Raw genomic sequence first — 23075 nt, 5'->3', positions numbered from 1 at the left:
TTACTCGGGACGAGCAAAGGTTTGGTTTGGAGATATTTGATGTGACTCATATTTGTGCACATTTAGTCCCCGAACTAGCCTCGTTCCGATGCTTTCTAGTGCTATTTAGGGTCATTTCTTATCTTTAGTTCCCTACTTTGCATATTCTTTGAGGTTTTGTGTCATTGGTAGAAGAGGATTGCTAGCCTTGCACTTATGGAGCAAAGTAGAGCTAAATGGATTACATCTAATGACCAAGCATCAAAAGGGAGATCATTTCTAAAGGCTTAAGTGAATAAATGAAGTAGAAATGGGTAATGATAAAGAGCCCCACGACCTACCCACGATCCCCACGGATCCTTAGGCAGTCAAAGAAGAAGAAGAAGAAGAAGAGCTTAACAAAGATCCGAGCGTCCCAAGCATTGATCCGGGCGTCTCATCCCTCAATCCGAGCGTCCCGAGCTCATGTCGGGCATCTCATGGCTAAATCCGAGTGTCTCAACCTCATGTCGAGCGGATCATTGGGCAGAACGAGTTTGCTTCAATCAATAATCCGGGCAGCTCTCTCTAGGACTTGCAAAGCACTAATCATCTTCTTAGGGACTTAATCGTTATTTAAGCCCTTAGTTACCCTAATACTTGTACTTAGTATAAATACCCCATTGTGTTAGGGGATTAATACCTGATAGGCTATCGTACACCTATGCAAAGATAATTTCCCTAGACACAAATTAATGTAGTAATAGAGGTCGAACACAAAGAGACGGGAATTGTGTTTATGAAATGCTATTGAAAGATTCTTATCAAGGTCGATTACTTTTGGTTTGGTTCGTTGGTTGGTTTGATGCTTAAAAATTATAAAGATGTAAACTATATGATAAAATGAAGTCTAGGGGAGTCGGGTCACACATGCAAAGGTAAAAATATGTTTATGTTAAACTCGGTAATAACAACATTGTCAATTGTTTAGGCTTAGAGACACCCACCTTACGACATTAGTGTCAACCATAGACCGGGTCCTAGAGAAACTCTCGTTTATGACTAAGTCGTCCTATTACACATGCTTAGTCTAATCTGATTCTGTGTCTCTCGACTTATAGAATGAATTAACAAACTTAATCTACGATTACGGCCAATAACCAAAAGATTAAACGTTGAGGTGCAAACATGTGATAGAAACAATTAGACAATATTATATCAACCTAATTTATCATTTTACATATTTGATTTTGCATGGCTTCCCTAGCCCCTAGACTAAGGAATTTAACTACTCATATTAAAATGTAAACTATAAACTATGTTGAATAAAATGCTAAACATGATTATAGAAATGGTATAAACTAAATGGTGAATCATAAACTAAGATGAAAACTATGTAAAATAGCTAAAGAACCAATGATAAACTATATGATACTTAATAATGGAAACGTAAAAGCAAACTAGAACTAGAATTGCCGAATTGGAAATGAACTTGCAAGGAGGAACAATTGAGAACCAAATGCTTGAGTATATAAATAACCAAATGTTTGATAACCAAATGCTTAACAGTATTGAAACTACAAATGAAAGCTAATGAGAGAATTTTGCTTAAGGCTAAAATAGTGTATGAAAGACGTAAGGAAAAGATGTCCCTAAGCCTTGAAGTGCCTCCCCTTTATATAGGGGAGTGAAGTGAAACGTAAACATTCCACAAACAGCCAACCCTGATCGGGGTTGCCAGCCCCGATCGGGGGCTTGGTTATCCGGCTATTTCTCCATTAATGCATGATTAAAGTCTTGTGGAATTCAAAGTTTGTTGTTAATGTGCCTTTAATCTCCGGTTTTAAGATCCTTTTAGCACCTTAGAAGCATCCCATTTTGAGCATCCTAAGAGCTTTGTGTGGACTTTGCATTTGGGGTTGACTTCCTTTGACTGATTTTCATTTTCTTTTTTCAATCCACAACATTTGTTCATGCAAGTCCAAACATCATTTCAAGTTGGTCCATGTTACTTCTTTGTTAGCCAAGCTTCTAGTTCACTTGCAAATGTGTAGGATTAAGCTCCTAAAAGCTCATATACCTACAAAATATGGCGAAGCATGCAAAATACAACTAGGAAGCCATATTAGCTCAAAATCACTAAGTTTAGTGCATAATGACATACAAAATGGAGCTACAATATGGGGTTCAAGTGTATATAAAATGGACTTATCAAACTCCCCCAAGCTAACCTCTTGCTTGTCCCCAAGCAAGAAACCATATCCCATCAATTGCAATATCCTAAAACAAGCTAAGCATAATGATTCAAAACCCGAAACAACATGGGCAAAGGAATAAAGCAAAACATTGATGAGATTTACGTGACGGCGTAGCATGAAAAACTTGAAATGAACCTTTAAGCTCTTGCATGATGTTTTGACTTATGGACTCTCACGGTGCACTCACTCTCATTTGTATGTGAAAGGACATTTTTTGTGAATAAACACTCAACTATCCTCGACTTATAATAATGTGCCCGCATTCTAATATGGTAATCAATCAAAACTAGTAAGCAAAAATAATCAAATGCAGGTATGATAAAGAAGTCAAATGGGTAGGAGGAAGGTAATATGTAATGGGTAAGAAAAGGGAACAAATGATTTATGGATTGTGGAGCTAATGTCAAACTATCAACAACCAAATGTAAGAATGCTCAATCCCAATTCTCCCAAATTAAAATACAAATCATAAGTAAACTCTCCAAAATATGTGAATAATGCATGAGAGTTTCTCACATCAACCTCTTCTTCTTTTTTTCCTTTCGAATTATACTTCTTTTTTCATTTTCTTTCATGCTTTTTTCATTTCCTTTTTTTTTCATTTCCCTTTTTTTTCTTTTTCTCTTTTATTTCTTTCTTGAGCATTAAGACCAAGCTCACATGATATTCCAAACTTTAAACCAAATCCCAATTGAGCACCCAAACAAAACCAAACAAAGCTACTAGCTCAACAAGGTAGGCAAATTATACTGTAGCTAGGAATAAATGTTTGTGAAGGGGTCAAAAAGGCAAATATAATCATGTGAATGGCTCCAAAATGTTGTAACAAATGAATGCATGCTTATAAAGAGATGAAATGAAGACCATACTTGTGCGTTTTGATGAAACACACATTGTCCTCAATGTGCCAACAATTAAATTACCCAACTAAACCATAAAAAATGTCTCAAAGCACAAAAACAAGAAGGACAAGGGGTCATATTTAATGGGTTGCGAGAAATAAGCTAAAATGCAAAGCAAATAAAACTTACTAGACTTGCTAGCCTCCCCCCAAGATAGTATGTATACGGGGGACTTCTTCATCATTCATCTTAGAAAAGGGCCAAAAGTTGAACCTCTTCCTTCCTTTCTTCATCTTACCACTTCCACTTTCGGATGCTTCACCTTGTTAACCACTTCCACTAGAATCATCTTCTTGAAGAGGAGTGACATACTCACCAATGTTTTGGCCACTACCAAGACCGTCACCATAGCTACTAATACCACCATATCCACCATAACCACCATACCCTCCATATCCTCCATATCCTCCATGTAATGTCTCAACTCCATAATCTGAACCACAAAAATCCGGACCGGGAGCATATGTAGTAAAAGTACCTGCATCATTGTTAGGTGGGGAAGAAGGAGGAGGAAATCCACCCGGAGGATAAGTATAAAATGAAGGGTGTGGCCCCTCGGGTTGGATTACTCCTTGCCTAGCAAAATGATCATATATGGGATGTAATGCAAGCCTTTGGTCATCACGAATTAGATTAACACTTAAGCTTAAGTCTCGCATCATATCCATCATTTCTAGACTAGAGGGTGAATTAATACTAGAGGTGGAATGACGTGCTTGAGAGTATTGACCTCCCTCACGCTGTTCAACAGTGGTACGTGTCGCACCTCGTAGAGCCAAGTGGTAAATAGGTCTAGTAAAATGGGCACTCCCATGATAGGGCTTTGTGTGGACTAAGGCCTTAATTTCTTTCTTCTCTTCCGGTAGACTAATGGAGTCTTGCCTACCGATTTTCCAAACTATGTTAGGGTGAGCATCCCTCAGTAGATTAGTTTAGTTTTAGTACGACATTGTTCCCTCTCTCTATTCTCTGGATCTAAACTCTGTAATTTCTCCCCCTTTATTCTTGAGTTTAATTCTAGTTTGTATTATTCCTTGCATCTCTTAATCTCTACTCCCTTAATCCTTGTTCTTCTCTCATTGTTCTTTAATTAGATTATGTTGTTGTTATTTAACTCTCATTATAATATGCTTGATTTAGTTATTGCAATCGTTACAGTTAGTTTCATTGTTTCAATCATGTTTAGCTAATCCTCTCGCTAGGATTTAGGGGAATCAATGAATAGACGATAGTTGTTAAATAGGATTGCAGAATTGTTGCTGTTATCATGTCTTTGTTGTTATAAGTAGCATTTAATGATGATTAGACGGTTAATACGCATAATTGTTCTAGGTTTTTTTTGGCAAACTCTTGAGTTTAATTACACCCAAATTTGCCTTTTGACCCCTTAACTACACCCAAACATAGCCTGCCTTGTTATACGAGTATATAATTGTTACACCAATCTTAAAAGATGTACATATTATTGGATCTAAAGTTTTATTTACGTGGTCAAGAATTTTTGAAAAGGGATTTTATATAATTTTGGGCTTAAAGTTCCAAAAAAATTATTTTACAAAAATGAGAGATATGTCTATATTATAACTTTGCCCTGAAGTTCAAAGTTTGAAAGGTGTGTAATAATTTAATATCGTCTCATCAGTACAATATATTCATATTGTATAGTAGTCAGAAGTCCACGTCTATGAGCATATGAACCGCTATTGAGTTTAAAGCGGTCTTTATGAAAGGCAAATTTATTTTCGAATTGAATCTTGTTCACCTGAAGTTGAGCAGTATAATGAGATATGAAATTTGATCCATTCCTTGAAGTGAATGTGACATCTCATAAAGAATCTGTCTGTAGCAGAGATCGAGAATACGACATTATGATAAGCCTAATGTTGAGGCCTTAATTGAGCCTAATGATGTGGTCTTATTAAGCCAAGTAAAAAAAGCCTTAATTAAGCTTAATCGTGTGGCCTTATTGAGCAAAATTAGGGGTCGTTTGGTTCAACAAGTTGGAATGGAATGGAATGGAGTTTGATAGTATGGTGGTATGGGGTTCTAAATCCATACTTGTCTAATCTTGTTTGGTTCATCATAAATTATAGAAGGAGGGAATGGAGTTTGAATCCAAGGGAGGAGGGTGGGTATGGGATTCCAAGGGGTTGGGATGGAATTAGAATCCATTGGGTATCTAACTCCATTCCAAATCACCCCAACCAAACAATGGAATGGATCAAATCCATTCCATTCCATTCCAATATGTCCAACCAAACACCCTCTTAGTTCATTGAAAGAAATGAAAATATTTCATGAAAAGGCATGTGAGAATATGAGACTCGTATATGCAAGAGTTTGTTATGAGAAAAGAAAAAATGATATACGCGCTGAAATTTTGATATTCATACTATGGCCAAAGTTCATAGTGTTTACATATACTGAATTATGACCTGGTGTTCATAATGTTTGCAGATATTGAAACTGTGACTTGAAGTTTACAGTGTATAAATTCTCACATTTCATATAGTGATTATTATTTTGAGTATCAATATTAAGAATGAACTCGATGTTCATACATGAATGTCTGCAAATTATGCGAGAATTTTGAAAAAAAAAAAATCAGAATCATATCAAACCGATTCAAATCATTCCCTAGAGCGAATGAGATATCATGTTTTGAGGATGAAATTATTTTATCTTTCATACAAGTAATGTAGTATTATAGACACATTACATAATAAATTTGATTATAGACCATTATTCCCCGAGAATAATATGACATTGTTTTACTCATCTAATAAAAGTATGAAAGTATACCACTAGCAGTGTTTAAGTATGAGGATGTGGATATATTCATGAGTTATGTGTTTCTTTTAAAACACCGGTTTCTCATCAAAAGTGGACATTACTTCACATTTGAAATATGAGTGATAATGTGACCAACATATAATATATTGTGAAGTAAATGGTCGAAAAATACAACTAATTTGAAAGTTGTTGAATCATCTCTGATCCTTAAAGAGCATAATTGATTCGTAAGTTGAATTGTGATCAACTTACATGTATTATCATGTTATATACAATATTGAAACGTGCATTGTGATAATTATGCGTATGTCATCATTTTATATGTTGACGATTATAATTGTTGGTCATATGAAAATACTCAAAGAGTAATATATTTCCTATTGGAATATTGACGAGTCTTGCTTATATATATGAGATACTTATTGTGTCCTATGTCAGATGTCACATCATTTATCTGGCTGGAAATAAAATTTTAATTTGAGATTTAATTAAACAAGTATTGCTAGAAGATTAGCATGATGAATATAGTCAGCTAAATTATGGCATGTGATAAGTGAAATTATTGAGATACATCCAATTCTTATTAAAGATTGTCGTGTATTTTTTGGCAAACTAAGAAAGTTGACATGAAATAATTCAGATGTGACAAACTAAAGTCATCCGGATTCTTACTATACCCGTTTTGATAAAACCTTTTTATCTTGAAGAAAAGATAAGTGCTGAAACTCTCTCGTGTATATATTTTATTAGCAAGACACTACAATACGATTGAGTATATATGATGTTGGAGATCTAAAAACTACTTGATAAAGAACTTAAATATTCGTGTGTGGATTGACACTATATTGTGTGACTTGTAGTCACATAATGATTTTTCTGAGTAGTTCCCATGATTAGAAATCACATTCAGATTTTTAGATAATATCGTCGATCTCTTAAATTTGGCATTGTAAATCAGCACATTAAAAATTCAACTGCATTATACATTTCTTCCAGAAATATTTTGTTATTGTACAAAGATGCTCATATAAATTTTCATCGATATATGAGAAATTGAGATCTAAGGTAGTTATGATAAATATTTAGACTAGACAATGGTTATAGTTTTTACCACCTTAGGGGGAGAAAAGTGAGTTAAAGCTGGTAAAAACAAAATTGATCCCATACTGAACCAAAAGTTCAGAGAAGGTTATACGTTAAATTCATTGAGTAGAGGTTTTTGAATTTGATATAACCATATATTTTACCAGATTAATACAAGTATATACACTTGAAGTGTATTATAATAAAAGTCAAGATGAATTGACGGTTCCAATGAATGTGAAATAGCAAGTTCAAGCAGTTGATATGACATATAATTGTTATATTTGAAATGTCCCTGAAGTTACACGATATCTGAAAGATATTAGATGGCTTAAATGAATATAATGGTACCACATACATATTCAGATTCGGATATCATTAAACAGTACTGATATTATCAAGAGATAATGATGAAATTATATCGACATATTTATGGAACCTACATACATTTTCGCGCGATATTTTATGGACTTTATAAATTTAAGTCCATTTTGATATTCGACATATAATCAATGATTATAAATGAGCTCATGGATTAGAAGTCTAGTTATTGACCCGAAGTCAATCCAAATTATGAATATTGGAAAAGAAAACTGTACAGTTTGCATTTTGAGTCATCATCATGTGCATATAGAGAAATAGATTGTACTACTAGGAGGTGCGCTAATTTCTCCCAATTGCCTAAGTTCATCATTGCATTTTAGTTTTAATTTATACATTATTATTATTATTATTATTATTATTATTATTATTATTATTATTATTATTATTATTATTATTATTATTATTATTATTATTATTATTATTATTATTATTATTGCATATTTGTTATAATGTTATTTAGAGAACTTAGTTTCATATTATATGCATGCACATGTTTCATAATATAATTTTGAATGGATAGTGTTGGAAAGGAGAAGTATATTATGATCTACTCTTTTGAGGATAACTCCTTGTAGGAACCTCTTATAAATGATCATCAATTGATAATGGTTGGTCAATTGAGTTATTGAAAACTCGTGATGAAATATATAAACCTCTATAATACAATTGAAAGATATCGTGATTAGTTCCAAAATGGAACATCAAAACTCCTATAGAGTTTATTTGAAAAGTTATTGTCTCAACTTGAAGTTTGAGCATATTGGAATTTAGATTTGAATGAGCTTTTTGCTAAACCATGTGAAATTAGTTTATGGTTTAACATTACCATAACGATTAGAATAATGTAATGAAAATCTACGATGAAAAATATCAATCCATACACAAATGTTTACCAAAGATAATCACTTAAAGTTATTGGATGATTTATTCAATAATGATCGGATTGATTCTCTTGAAGACAATGAATTCAGGAATGAATGTTATACTCTTTTTCCCTTCGACTAAGTTTTTTGTCCCAATGAGTTTTTCCTAACAAAGTTTTTAACGAGGAAACACTCAAAGCACATTATTACGCTATAGTTTAGTCATGTCATCATGATTGATTGAGATGACAAATTGTTTTAGACATAATGTAATGTCAATATATCGAGGAGAAACTCCATTATAATTATGGAGGTATTACGTGAAATGAACATCCAAGAGTTATTATGAAATCATTATATCTAGACTGTGAGTTTTCAAAGAAATATGATATCGAAGTTGTCATGAATTTCTATTGATCGAAGATTCAAGTTTACTAATCACAATGGGCACTACTTCAACGACGATCGAGGAGTTATGTCAAATCATGGATTATTTCAAGATTTATCAAGTTATTTAATCATCAGGGGAGTAACACACGTTGTACTCTTTTTCCTTAACCATGGTTCTATACTTCTATCCCACTGTGTTTTCCATGGAAAGGTTTTAACGAGGCAGTTTGTTGTGTTTTCCATGGAAAGGTTTTAACGAGGCAGTTTGTTATGCGTGTTTGAAAATTAGTGTACTCTTTTCCTTCACTATTGTTTTTCCCACGAGGTTTTCCTAGGAATGTATGTAATCTTCAGTAATGGACAGTGTTATGAAATATTATAGTATATTATATGTATGTCTCTCTCTATATTCTCTCTAACTTTCTCTCTATTATCCTCTTATTTTTATTTCACAACATTTATAATATTATTGATTTATCTTTAACTTAACTCAAACAGGTTAAGTCGGGTTACTACATAAAATAATGGGCCATTTTCAGTTCAGGTTAATCAGTTCACGAGTCAAAATTTACCCCTTTTTGACACTGAAAATACAGGTATGAAGTTCAATTAATATTCCAACTTACGGGAGTAAGGCTCTGTTCTTTTGATTTGAAATGGATCGATCTCGAATCGAATCGAACTTATAGGAATCGAATCGAATCGAATCGAACATATAGGGTCGAATCGAATCAACTTATAGGATCTCGAATCGAATCAACTTAAAAGGATCTCGATCTCGAATCGAACTTATAGGATCTCGAATCGAATCGAATTTATAGGATCCGAATTTAAATTAACTTAATTTAATTTAATTTAACTTAATTATTATTATTATTATTGATGTAAAAACGAAATTTTTTATTGAAATCAAATAAATTTTTTACAAGAAATTAGTCGGCAACCAAGAGAGAACATTGATAAGAAAATGTAGTTTAAAGCGCAAGGTAAGCTAATAACATTTTTCCGCTTTATACATATTGGTTTATTCATATATTACACTATGATTCATTAGATAAAAAATAATGAGAGGAGTGATAATTTTGTTTTAAAAATAATAATGTATATATGTATCGAATAATTAATTTCAAATGTTTTTTGCATCGGTTTTTTAAAAATAATACTCCGTATATTACTTTTATGAACTAAATTTATAGGATCTGAACTTATATGATCTGAACTGAACTTATAGGATCTGAACTGAACTGAATTATAGCATCTGAACTGAACTTAACTATCTGAACTAAACTGAACTGAACTAATTGGATCTGAACTGAACTTATAGGATCTGAACTAAACTGAACTTATAGGATCTGAAGTGAACTTAAATTAAGGGACTTTAAGTCCAAAAGAACAGGGTCTAAGATGACATAGCTAGGCATGAACAATCCAATTACCATCCTGTCGATGCTCTTTGGGCTAGGCATGAACAATCCAATTACCATCCTGTCGATGCTCTTTGGGGAAGCTGATGCAAATATATGTAGAATGCGTGTGAGCACGTCTCCTCCAAATACTATAAACTTTAAAATTGGAGCAGAAACTCCCACGTCTATCTATGATGCATGTGTTCTCCAAACAAAGTAATCTGATCTTACAATCAACCGGTTTTAGGTCAGACATTTTGGTATGATTTAAGAACAAGCAAAAATACAGGGTACAAAACTGGAGCTCCTCAAGTGCCAAGATACGGAATTCAACTATTACTTCGGTGTTCAACGTCATTTACCACGTTTTCTTCAAGTCTTCTTCCCTTTCCTCGCCTTTCCTCCCCTTTTCACTTTGTTCCATGTCTTATCGCTTTTCTTACGCTCTGGCTTCTCGCTTACCACGCCCTCCGCCTTCATTCGCCTGATTGCTTCTCTCTTCTCTTCCCTGAAGCCATTTGAAGCGGCGGTCAGTAAACAATAAAAACATATATTGGCATTTGGCAATGAAGTTAATTAACTTAAATTTCCAAGTCCACTTCGCTATTGCCATTCATCAGAACAAGTTAGTTAACTTAAATTTCACAGTTATAATGTCGAGGAACACAAAATCACCTTGCTCGTGAAATTTCTTCCCGGGATAATTTAGCCTTTTTTATCCACTGCTTTTTGTCTGCAGGGATTATTTGCGGTTTTTGGTCATTTGACTTTGTATCCGCATTATCAACACCAACAATCGAGTTACCATCTTGTGGCCCTCCATCTCTTTTGCGCTTTTTATTCTTCTCTCCAACAGTGTTCTCTTTGTCATTCAAAACAACCTCAACTTCGTCTTGTAGATTGACAGCTTCTTTGTCATTGAGATTTACAGCTTCCTCCACTGTTTCAGAGGGTTCATCTGTGTTCGGAGACCGCTTTCCATTGCTAATTTTTTTTAACTGCCCAAAAAAATGTTGATGAGACCACAAAAATCATGTTTTCAAATTTCAACAAACCTAAAATTGAGCACACTGAACGCCTACTACCAAAAAGATAACCCAAACTACTTTGCATGAATAGCGTCCTCTCCTTACACCCCACCAAAAGCTAATACGATGCATATAATGAAATTTTCCGCGCTTTCAATAAAGACGGTCTGGTCTTCTCATCATGGCCCATGTGGCTGGCTATGTGAAATTACTCGAACTTCCCAATTAATTAAACGTCCAGAAAATCTGAAAACGCAGAGGAAAGTTTACCTTTGCCACAAAAAAGCCATCCAAGTTGTGAGTATGAGGGTAGAACCGCCTTGTCAGTTTTAAAGACGGATTGAACCGGTACTGCCTAAATTTATCAAATCTGTGAAGAAGATTTACTTTAGTCAGATATTCATTAGTCAACTAACTAAATGCACACAGCGTCTAAATCTCAGAACTCAACATTACCCTTGCTCTCCAAACTCGATTCCACACGGAACTAATTTTACATGTCGCTTCTTCAAGGCATAATCAATGACTGCTTCATTCTGCAAGAATAAACATCAAAAGTGAAAAAAGCTGGCACAATGAAAAAGAAATGCACAAAGGTATTCAGTTTGACAAACCTCCATGACTGTTATGGAACACGTTGAATACACAATGTAACCTCCAGTTTTTGAATTTGCATCCACCAAATCAATAGCAGCAAGAAGAAGTTGCTGTGGAAAAGTGACCATCATACATATTAACATACAGTGACACAAAAGAGCCCTGCTTCCATGTTTTCAAGGTCACCAAATTTATCAGACACTAAAGTACCCAAATATTTTTTCAGATATGTGGCTGAATACATGGGGTCAAGCATGCCCAAACAAACCTCTCAAATAAGAACAAACATAAGGATAAAGATGTATTATTTCAAAAATTCCACCCAAGATATACCTGCTGCAAGTGGGCAATCTTCTGTAAATCTTCAAGGCTTTTCGATGATTTTACAGATTCATCTTTGGATATAACCTGAATCATACAACAGCAGAAAAAGTATGATCGCAGGAACAAAGAGAATAGGAACAATGCAATTTTTCGGCCCTCAACCACAAAGAATTAGTTTAAATCTAACATGCAGACTTATTAGCAACACAATCACAATGTTTGCTTACCCCTGTTCCACTGCAAGGGGCATCCAGTAGAACTCTATCACGTGAGTTGATACCCAGCACCTTGGGAAGCTAGAAGATACAATTAACCAGATAATTGTATCAATATTCATCCATCTTAAGAACCAAATATACAGTTTCATGCATAATGATTTAAAACAAATTAAGTAATATCCCAACCTCGCGGCCATCATAGTTTATAACTATTGTATTTGTCACCCCCATGCGGCTAATGTTAGCTGTTAGAGAAGGAAGCCTTTGCTTTTTCATCTCATTTGCAAATATTAACCCTACACATACAAGTAAACCAGTTAGGAAAATCTTTTACGAGAAGAAAGATTAAACATGCGTTAAGATTCCCTTTGCATGCTTCTTGCCTCACAAAAATGGAGGGCACGAAAGCATGTGTGTATTCATAAACATAATTTGACAAGACAAACAAAAATAAAAGAACCGGTCCTCATTCGAAGAACTGAAAGTGTAGTACAATAGAAAAGTAAACAACTAAGCACACAACCCCTTCCTGGATTTCTGAAACTTTCAACTATATTTATTAACAACAGAACCGTCTGTGTTCAAGATGACAGCTTTAAGACTAAACTGGGTGACACGATAACCGCTCAAACAGACTGAGCATTTCCAAGCATTAAAATTAAAAATGGAATCTGCTTCCTGTGTAGAGTAGGTTGAGAGAAGAGTTAAGGGCCAACGGGTGCAGCTTGCAAGGAAGTCCCAGAAGTTTACAAAGCCTCGGACTTGGTGAAAACTTAAGTTTTCAACATGGCCTCTATATGAGCATTTTAACTTGGCATAATTTTTTCTTTTCTACTCAACATTTGATTTTAGATCTGACTATCTATCATATATCTTTTTTTCCCTTTTCAGTATCTTTCTTTTAGTTTTATAAATGTAACCCGTAGTTGATGGTGTCAAAGAATGATTCATGTTGGCCAGTCCCAAAATGCCCAAGCCATTGCGGGGTTAAGGCTAGGATGTTTTTCCAGTGGAGTAATAATCTTATTTTTCTCCTTGTTTGATTGACTGAATAACAATGTCGCCTATCACAATTTTAATAAGCATAAGATAGAGGGAAAATAAGAGATATCAAATCCAAGACATACATGCACAAATAGTTGAGGTAGAAAGTAGTGAAAGGGATAAAAAATATTTACCTGTATTCTTCATGAGAGCAGCAATATAAGTGGTTTTACCACCAGGTGCAGCCCTGCAAAAAAGCAAGACAGAATAATAAAGCACATGTAAAGATCTACTCATATAAATTTGTCAGGAAAAAAATTTGACTCACATATAAAAAGTTTACTGTAACCTCACTTTATTTTTCTTTTAAATGACATTAACTTCTGAAAAGTTTGTGAGGAATTCATGGAAATGAGCCAAATAGAGCTAAACATGAGAGTAAGTCAACAGTAGATATATGCACTACTTACGCCATGTCCAAGATGTTCTCTTTCTCTTTAGGAGCCAGAGCCATTACTGGCAAAAAAGAACTTGCGCTCTGGAGCTGCAGCATATCAGATGAAACCCTTAATTTATGAGGCAATATAAAAATAAAAAAAATATATCAAAAACACTTGCAAATGCAACATATAAATACAATACCATGTAGTGACCAGCCATGTATTCAGGAGTAGCACCAATTGGAACTTGTGAGTCGTAAACAACTAATCCAACCTAAAAGAGAATTGCAAGGTCAATGCTAATTAAAAATGAAGCAGCGGTTTCTATAGCAGATGAAGCCCACCTAATGCTTACCTTTGACCATGTCAGTGCAGAATCCAAGTTCACACCTCGGTTCAAAAGAACTCCGGCAAGATCCCTTCTACGAGTCTACATTCAAGAAAATTTTTATCAATAACAATGTGATATAGAGATAAAGGTATAAGTCAGAAATGAACAAGAGTAAAAAAATAAGCAATTCGTATTTGATGAACAAGAGTAAAAAAAAAAAAAAAAAGCAACCTTTAAAGTATTAGTTCTGATACAAACCGGACGTGGCTTCTCAAATGCTTCGATGAGTTGTAGTAGTTCAGCAGCCTTGAACATCTGCAATAGTACAATATCAAGTTAATGATAACTGGTATGAAGAAAAGTGGAGATATCAGCATCATTTTAAAGCATAACCACATCATCACACCTCCACCAACAGCTCAATAAGGAATTCATTGTAACCATAATACGAGGACAAGTCCAACTTAAGCTGATCAACATAATCTTTCCTTGATGCCCCTTTTTTCTTCAAAGCCTTCAAATTTGAAAGCACCCGAGCAACTAAAGATAATAACAACAACAATGACGTGTTAAAAATTTACGACATAGAGTAAGCTACTTGTATGTAACTCCAATGAAAAAGAGTAGAAACATAATGCATCCTCTGGGAAATGTTGTATTTCCTTAAGAGTAGCAGATAAATAATCACCAATCACCAGAGGAGTTACATACTTTCCTTTATCCTCCTTTGGAGGGTTGAGAGATCAGGAGGTTGAAGAGCCTCTTGTTCAAGCTCCTGAGAAGAAGAGGAAAAAAAAAAAACATAAGATCATGGATTCATGGCTGGCTGATTCCGGGGCCTTGAGAGAAACAAATTATCCAAAAAAAATATTCAAGTACCTCTTTGGTTGGCAAAATAAATTCATCTGATTCTTGGATATTGAGCTCCAATGTCTCTTTATCAGCATCCTTTTCTTGCCTGGCTCGCTTTTTGTCAAGAGCCTTTGATTCCTTCTCGATGTCAGAATCAGAATCGGAATCGGAACTCAAATCTGATCCCAATTCATTCCCTGCATACAAATTAATGTTGTTAAAGTATTAGATACGTTAAACAGACTCCATATCACTGAACACTGGTAGGTAGCACTCTAATTCCTACTGAAAAGTCCTCACCATCAGAATCAGACTCCAACTCTGAGCCAGATGCCACATCGGATCCAGAACCCAATTCCAATTCATTCACTGCAAAAGAAATTACTGTAGTTAAAGCATAAGATACAACAAACATAGTGGGTATCATTTAACATCAATACAAATCGCTGTGATTCCTTGTCAATGTCCTCACCTTCAGAATCAGAACCTGAGTCTGAACCAGATGGCAAATCGGACCCAGAATCGCATTCATCCCCTACAGAAAAATTATTGTTGTTAAAGCTTAAGGTACAACAAACATACGCCCTATCAATTAACATTAGGTTTTAATGTCGATATCAATCGCACCTACCCTCTTTGCTAATCCTAGCATGTTTAATGTTCCCACCACATTTGTCTTGTTAAAACTTTATTTTTCATAAATGACAAATCATACACAATCAACCAAAATAGTAAACCTAACATACAAATTTTGAACGTTCAACTTGAAATCAAAAGCAAATATCTTTTCTTCGAGCAATTCGCCGAACTATGAATTCACATCCAACCTACTCCCACCGTCCCAATCATTTGTTCAAAAATCGAAACAATGAACCAAAAAAGTTAACCAAGCATACAAATTTTGAACATTCAACTTGAAATCGCACATAAATTACTCCAAACAATCGTTCTGTAAGTTGTCCTGTCATGGCAACAGCGACACATAAAACTCCATCGTTCAACTCCACATTCAACTTGAAATCAGAAGCAATAATCTTCTCTTTCCGCAAATCGTCCAACTATCAATTCACATTCAACTACCCCTTCCGTCCCAATCCACATTCAAACTACTCCCTCCGTCCCCATCATTTGTTCAAAAAACTAACCTTTAGCAATTCGTTCAACTATCAATTAACATTAGTTTTTAACGTCGATATAAAAGCAGTCAATGCTAAATGAACCAGATGGCAAATTAGGAGTATAAGATACGAAAGGAACAATGAAACAAAAAAAAGCGCAAAAAATAAGGAAGGAAACGGTTACCTCTTCGCTTGGACGACATGTTTGGGGGCGGGAGAAAAAGAGGGAAAATTGAGAAATGAAGAAGAAGAAGAAGAAGAAGAAGAAAGAAATTAGGGTTTAGGGTTTACTGGCACACGAACGATTACCTATTCTTTTCCTAACTGCCAAATACGTGACTGGCTTTTGCTAATAGCTCTATGGGCCGTTATTATTGTACCTATTATTTCTCGCTCGTCAATATTTGTGTTCTATTTATGGTGTCCTTGTCTAAATTACTCCAATAATTATTATTATTATTATAATTATAATTAATAATTAATAATTTGATTTTCAGTCTTAAAACGTGTTAAATAGTTAGAATAAAACAACTCAGTTTATTTTCGCAATATATTTTGGGACGTGCTAAATCCCGCACATCATTTTACTCAATCCCGCACTTAATTCCGCCTTATTCCAAGAGTACCCCTCTCATTTCTCCCCCTCATCAAATGAGAAACAAGAGAGAGAAACAATAGAAATTAAAAAACCCCAAATAATTTTCACCGGCACCTCCTCCCTCACCGCCTGTCCCTGCGCCGTCGACCATCCCACCACACCTCCATCGACGCGACGACCATCCTTTCACACCCCTGTCCTCGCGCCGACAGCCCCCTCCCCGCATCCGTCCATCCCGATTCGACAGCCCCCTCCTCGCAGCCGACCATCCCCAAGCGCGATTTTCTTAATCCACGACTGATTAAGCGTTTTCTAGACACATTATAAACGAAGCTTTTCATATCAGGACATAAATTATTCTATTAATCTATTTCCATTTTCCCATCTGACCGTGAGGTCAAAGCCTTATGCTCATACAGTTAGGTTTTGAGTTTTGTGCAAAGTTGTAAGAGAAAAGCTTATGCATTGTCATATTGGTGATTAACTTTGTGCAAGGTCAACAAGCTTATGCATTGTCATATTTTCTATACAAGTTTCAATAGGTACTTGTATAGCTGTACGCACAGACTGATTCTCTTCCTTGACTGTAGATGTTTTTTGGATCAGATGTCACTATGGCTGTGCAAGATCCATCTTACCTGGTATGATATTTTTTTTTTATGTGTTATATTAATCTGTTGCCGTAGTTTTTTTTTGGGTTTTCTGATTTTTAAACTCTGCTCAGGATTATTCGTATCCTCTTGCGTCTCCGTGGAGCAAGTATAACAACAACATGCTCTATTTGTAAGATCGAGTCAGACGGCACATTTGTAAGAGTGTTTCTTGCACCGAAATTAGTCAGACGGCACCGCCATTTGTAAGATCGAGAAATTTGCAGCAGATGTAATCACCAAATTTAGGGAGAATGTCGAAAATGAGTGTTTATACTTTAGTGTTCTTGTTTGTAATCAAGTTGTTTGTATTAGTGTTCTTGTTTGTTTTACTAAACATTGATTTTGGTTAATGTAATTGATGAAAGTTAAATCATATGGTTTTCACTTGTTGAAACAAGAGTTGCTGCAAAACTAGAGTACAATATAGCTAAAACTTCGACAACCCCCTCCCCAAAGCGAACTTACAACCGACGCTTACAACCTACAACCACCGCCTCTTAACGACGCATACACTAGCACTCGACGCCGCCTTCTCCAACCACCCTACTTCAGCCCGACGTCCCCACAACCACCCTTCAACAACCAAACTTAATCCTAACCCTAATTGTTAAAAAACCCTTTTATAAAATTAAAAAAAAAAAAACATCAATTAAATCGACTAAAAGACGGGTTCTTAATAAAATTATTGATAACACGACGAAATTACGTTTTATATGTGCGAATTACGATCCATAATAGTCGAATGATGAACGGTTTGACTGTTTGATTAGGTTAAGAGAGAGGAGTCTTTTTAATTCTTTAGTAGTCTTTTTCATTATGTTTTTTAACCAAAGGGTAAATATGGAAAATTAGGGTAAAATGTGTAGGATTTAGCAAACAAGCGTGCGGGATTTAGCATATACGTATATTTTTTACTAATTATAGTACTTTTTTATACCGAACTTTCCATTTGTCTACCGGCCGCCAAAAAAACATCAAAACCTAATTAACTCTACATTCTCTCTATTATTAACAAAAACTCTTTACCTCCTTCAAGAATACACAAAATTATTCAATTATAAATGATAATTTGTACATAAATTGGTTAATTAATTCATGAATTCATTGTTGCTAATTAAATAGATTCATTGGGAATATCGCCGATGATAATATTTGCCTGACTTCCATAAACCGTATACAATCGGGACACTACTGAGTGTAAATAAACTTGGCATGATTTAATCAAGAATAATGAGATGTGCCACCGGGTGGTACCCAAACTCGGTACCACCCAGGGCGGTTTGGTAAATAGATAGCCATTTTAGTTTTCCTCCTCCCATTTTAAATTTAAATTTGTATATTCTTTTCATGGACATTGAGGTAATTATGCACTTATACACATTATTCATAATCGTAACTAATTATACATCACAAATGATGAATTCAATTCGTGAACTAAGAAAATAAGAATCCAGAAGACAAGATCATTCTCTATGGTGTTGGATAAACCATTGCAATTTGATGAGGATGACGATTAAGCCAAACAAGTTTGGTTGTAGAATTTGTACAAAACCAATTTGGCTATTTATGCTTATCAAACTATGAAGTAGAGTCTAGAAAAAATATCTTTTATATGCATGATACTGTTCAATTAACAATTTGGCGTCGTCAATGCAAACATCGCTTGCATTTCATCGGTAGACAACATTTTCTGTTGGGGTAGCATTCCAAGTCCCACATTGGAAAAGAAGAGGAGTCTTACTTAGTTTATAAGAGACCCACCACTCAATTAGTATGAAGCCTTTTGGGAAGGAGCCCATGAACAAATCCGTGCGGGTTTGGCCCAAAGCGGACAATATCATACTAATGTGACGGAGTAGGGGAGGCGGCAGTCCCAACAAGTGGTATCAGAGCCGATGGTTCGGCTGGGTCCAGTGTGTGGTGGAGCCCAAGGTAGTGGACTGCATTTGCGCAATGTGGATGAGCGCCCTCGGTGTGACCTTGCGATTGGAGATTTGTTGGTGCCTTGTGTCGAAAGTCTTCCTGATAATACGATGATCGGCCGGCGGATCCTGTTGGGTGATAACAGCGGTGCAAGATGGACAGATAGTATCGTTTGAGGGGAGGATTGTTGGGGTAGCATCCCAAGTCCTACATTGGAAAACAAGAGGAGTCTTACTTAGTTTATAAGAGACCCACCACTCCATTAGTATGCGGCCTTTTGGGAAGGATCGGAGCTCAAGAAAAAATATGTGCGGGCTTGGCCCAAAGCAGACAATATCATACTAATGTGACGAAGTGGTGGAGGCGGCAGTCTCAACAAGTGGTATCAGAGCCGATGGTTCGGCTGGGTCCAGTGTGTGGTGGAACCCAAGGTAGTGGACTGCCTTTGCGCAATGTGGATGAGCGCCCTCGTGTGACCTCGCGATTGGAGATTTGTTGGTGCCTTGTGTCGAAAGTCTTCCTGATAATATGATGATCGGCCGGCGGATCCTGTTGGGTGATAACATAAGTGCAAGATGGACAGATAGTATCGTTTGAGGGGAGGATTGTTGGGGTAGCATCCCAAGTCCGATATTGGAAAAGAAGAGGAGTCTTACTTAGTTTATAAGAGACCCACCACTCCATTAGTATGAGGCCTTTTAGGAAGGATCGAAGCTCAAGAACAAATCCGTGCGGGCTTGGCCCAAAGCGGACAATATCATACTAATGTGACGTAGTGGTGGAAGCGTCAGTCCAAACATTTTCTTCACTCAAACTATGGATAATTCCACAATTCACAATTCATCCCCTACAATTATAGTCACAATACCAAACATCAATTGATCTGAAATCTGAGATTTGCAGTGTAATACTACGGTTTTCCTAAGCTGGTACTCAGCCGAGTATGGCCTACTCGGTCGAGTAAGGGGTGTCGTGTATCCTGGTTTGGCTACTGCTCAGGAACACTCGGCCGAGTATGTGGAATACTCGACCGAGTATCCGGTCTGAGGAGTTTAATTCCGCGATTTGGTTAAGGTGATTAGAGATTATTATAAATTATGCTTTTACGGTTTCTAAATCATTTTTACCAAAACTAAACGACGCTCACTTCTCTTTCTAATCACCCTAATCATTCTCAAGGCTAATTGATCGGTCACAAGTCTACACTTCCGTCTCTTATCTCAATTTATTTGGTAAGTCTCTAGTTCGTTGTAATCTGCTAATAGCTAGTATTTTAGGATTTTGCCCTAATTTGTGATTTGGGGGTTTAGGGTTTGGTCATCATATGTGTGTTGATTGTGGATTATCGTTGTTCTAGGTGACGATGTGGTATATATTATGCATTTGTATGATTGATTGCAGCATAGCAGATTGCGAAAAGGTAAGGTTTCCCTACTCAGTTTCTGTTTAATTGATTTGAGATCTGTTGATTGTACTGTGTATGATTGTTGTCTGCTGATCATCGTTGGAGTGTTGGTGCGGTGGTGGTGTGGTGGTTGTGATGGTGTTGTGTTGATTGTGGTTCGGTGGAGTCACTTGCGGGAGTGGCTTCACACCCTAGTTCGCCCTCCGTGGAACCTGCCACGAGAGAGGATGTGCACATTAAGGGACAGGGTTATCGCTCGTTGATGAGCGGGATTTAGGTGGGGATTGGCTGCGGTCCCCCCCACTGGCGGCGAGTATTACCTGTTGCGATGGGTAATCTGGCATGACTACACACTTCGGTGTATAGTCAGTTACTGTGTGAGATCGGGAGACCGGGGATGGAGGATGATCAACTGGTTGCTTTATACGCTTGTCTTATTTTAATTATACAGTAACTGACCCCGTTGTGTTTTGTAAAATCTGTGGTGATCCATTCGAGAATGGTGAGAAGATTGTGACAGGTGATGCACTTGATGAGCTTGGGGGCAGTCATGGGGGAGTCACCACTCCAGATTAGTTATCACTGTCAAAAGTTTATCTGTCATTTTGTAGTTGCTAGTTTTTGGATATTACTTATGTTGGATTTTGAGACAATGTAATCTTTATAACTCTCGTACTTTAATAAATGTGTTTGGACTGTTACTTTTGATATATACTAACCTCAGGCAACCGAGATGCTAACAGCCTTTCATGATAGAGTAGTCCTTGGTAAGGTACCTTGGTATGAGGAGGTGTTACAAAGTGGTATCAAAGCCGACGATTCCGGCACCTAAAACTAATGAACCCAATAAATTTAGGGAGTCTAAATAAAATGAACCCGGGGAGAGTTGTTTGGAGCTACCGCAAGGACTTGGAAGACGTCTCGAAGTCGCACTATGGTCCTCACAATCTCAAACCGGTCACCAGGGGGAATTTATCCGATGTATGTGTGTGGTATGTGGAACTTGAATGGTTGGATCATGTGGTAGAAGGTGGGATGTGTGGAAACATGTGAAAAGCGTGGCGAGATTTACTAATTTGGATTTTAGTATGGAATATGTTGGCATGTTAAGTGTTTATTATGTGGCTTTCAAAAGGGTAGTGGTACATGCGTATATGATCATGATGATGTTAATGTTTGGTTGTTGATAATAGCATGTGATTAAGGTCATGCGTCTATATATATGAATGTCGTGTTTAATTTTCATGTGGGTATGATAAAAGTTCAACTATGTACTGGTTTTTAGAAGTATTGAGTTGTTATTGTTGCCTTATGCATGTTCAAGTTGTTTTGATTTAGAAAACTTGATTTGTATGAAGACCGATTATGGTAGGGCTGTCTTAAAACTGTCATAAGTCAAGTTCTAGAAATGATATTGCTGTAATTCTAATTGGAGGTGATAGCTTGTCCTCTTATTCTAACGATAGGTCACACGCCCAAAATGACCAAGTAACGAGTGAGATATGACTGTTTTACGAAAATTGGACGGTGCTGAGAACTGTGCCGATACTCGACCGAGTAGTCCCTACTCGACCGAGTATCTTTCATACTCGACCGAGTACTTCATATTCGGCCGAGTAATCTTTCTGTGATAAGTCTGTTCAGCTTCTGGAGTCGTGAACTCGGCCGAGTAGTCTCATTACTCGACCGAGTATCCTGTACTCGACCGAGTACTCCATGTACTCGACCGAGTATCTCTTTGGGCGGTCATATTGAGTCGGTGGCTATGTTATTACATTTGTTTTGAGTCGTGGGATATGTGCACATGTATGTTTGAGTCTTAACGCATTCTTTTATATACGTAAGTTACCGGATATTATGATATGGAGAATGTCGGATTATGAGGGACATGTGTTGGATAAGGAAGACATGTGTTAATGTGATTGTGAGGGATAGTAGAAAAAGGAAAGGGAAGATTGATGAGCTAATCGAGGCAAGGAGCATGTTTTGTGAGATAGGGTAAGTGATATAGTTGTGTGTTGAGTAATATAAAAGTAAGTGTATATAGACAAGAGTGTATATGAAAGATTGAGTTAAGGGATGTGAATAGTGACAAATTGGGATATGTAAGGATTTATGGTGGGAGACGATTAGGATTGTGTTACTTAAGGATATATGTAATGAAAGGTTGTTGTAGAGGGATGGAGAACAGGGGTATATAATGAACTTAGATGGAGTTATCTCACGACGTTGATTTGTAGATAGTGATTGAGTTTGGGAGTTTGGATTATCAAGAGGCTCACCTAGTGTATAATTCTTTGGGCAATTAATGATATGCGGTGAATTGTGGGTTTCCTAGGAATAGGAAAGGGAGATACAAGTAATTAATGGGTAACCGTTAGTTGTGGGGATTTGAGGGTGACAAGTATGAGTGAGTAGTATGAGGAGAGGGGATCCGTGATAAAGAAGAATGAGGAGATATTTATATGAATTAATGGAATTTGAGTTGTAGAACAACAAGAAGGTAATCGGATTACTAAAGAGTTAGGTAGAAGAAGAAAGGAGATGAATTATTAGTTGGTATCATT

The 23075-nt window shown here is 36.3% G+C and overlaps 1 protein-coding gene across 1 annotated transcript; it reads right to left on the bottom strand.

Annotated features, from left to right (window-relative positions):
- Positions 1 to 10152: 10152 nt before the first annotated feature.
- Positions 10153 to 16328, bottom strand: LOC141657515 (26S rRNA (cytosine-C(5))-methyltransferase NOP2B-like). Its single transcript, XM_074464780.1, has 19 exons — positions 16114 to 16328; positions 15284 to 15346; positions 15112 to 15180; positions 14839 to 15008; positions 14671 to 14734; positions 14366 to 14499; positions 14191 to 14274; positions 13984 to 14058; positions 13831 to 13902; positions 13659 to 13732; positions 13383 to 13435; positions 12391 to 12500; positions 12214 to 12282; positions 11996 to 12070; positions 11680 to 11772; positions 11522 to 11601; positions 11336 to 11435; positions 10713 to 11035; positions 10153 to 10545 (listed from the first exon to the last, which is right to left on the bottom strand). The coding sequence occupies exons 1-19, from the start codon at positions 16130 to 16132 to the stop codon at positions 10410 to 10412; spliced, it is 1863 nt and encodes a 620-aa protein (XP_074320881.1). The 5' UTR covers positions 16133 to 16328; the 3' UTR covers positions 10153 to 10409.
- Positions 16329 to 23075: the final 6747 nt, after the last annotated feature.

The sequence above is a fragment of the Silene latifolia genome, chromosome 5, assembly GCF_048544455.1.
Source record: "Silene latifolia isolate original U9 population chromosome 5, ASM4854445v1, whole genome shotgun sequence".
NCBI classification, from domain to species: Eukaryota; Viridiplantae; Streptophyta; class Magnoliopsida; order Caryophyllales; family Caryophyllaceae; genus Silene; species Silene latifolia.
This window is presented reverse-complemented; position numbering and strand designations above follow the sequence as displayed.

Coding starts and splice junctions, on each gene's coding strand:
- LOC141657515 (XM_074464780.1), bottom strand. Junction 12,501..13,382: donor TGCTCTCATGAAGAATACAG/GTAAATATTTTT, acceptor TTGTATGTGTAG/GGTTAATATTTGCAAATGAG. Junction 10,546..10,712: donor GAAGAAATTTCACGAGCAAG/GTGATTTTGTGT, acceptor AAATGGCTTCAG/GGAAGAGAAGAGAGAAGCAA.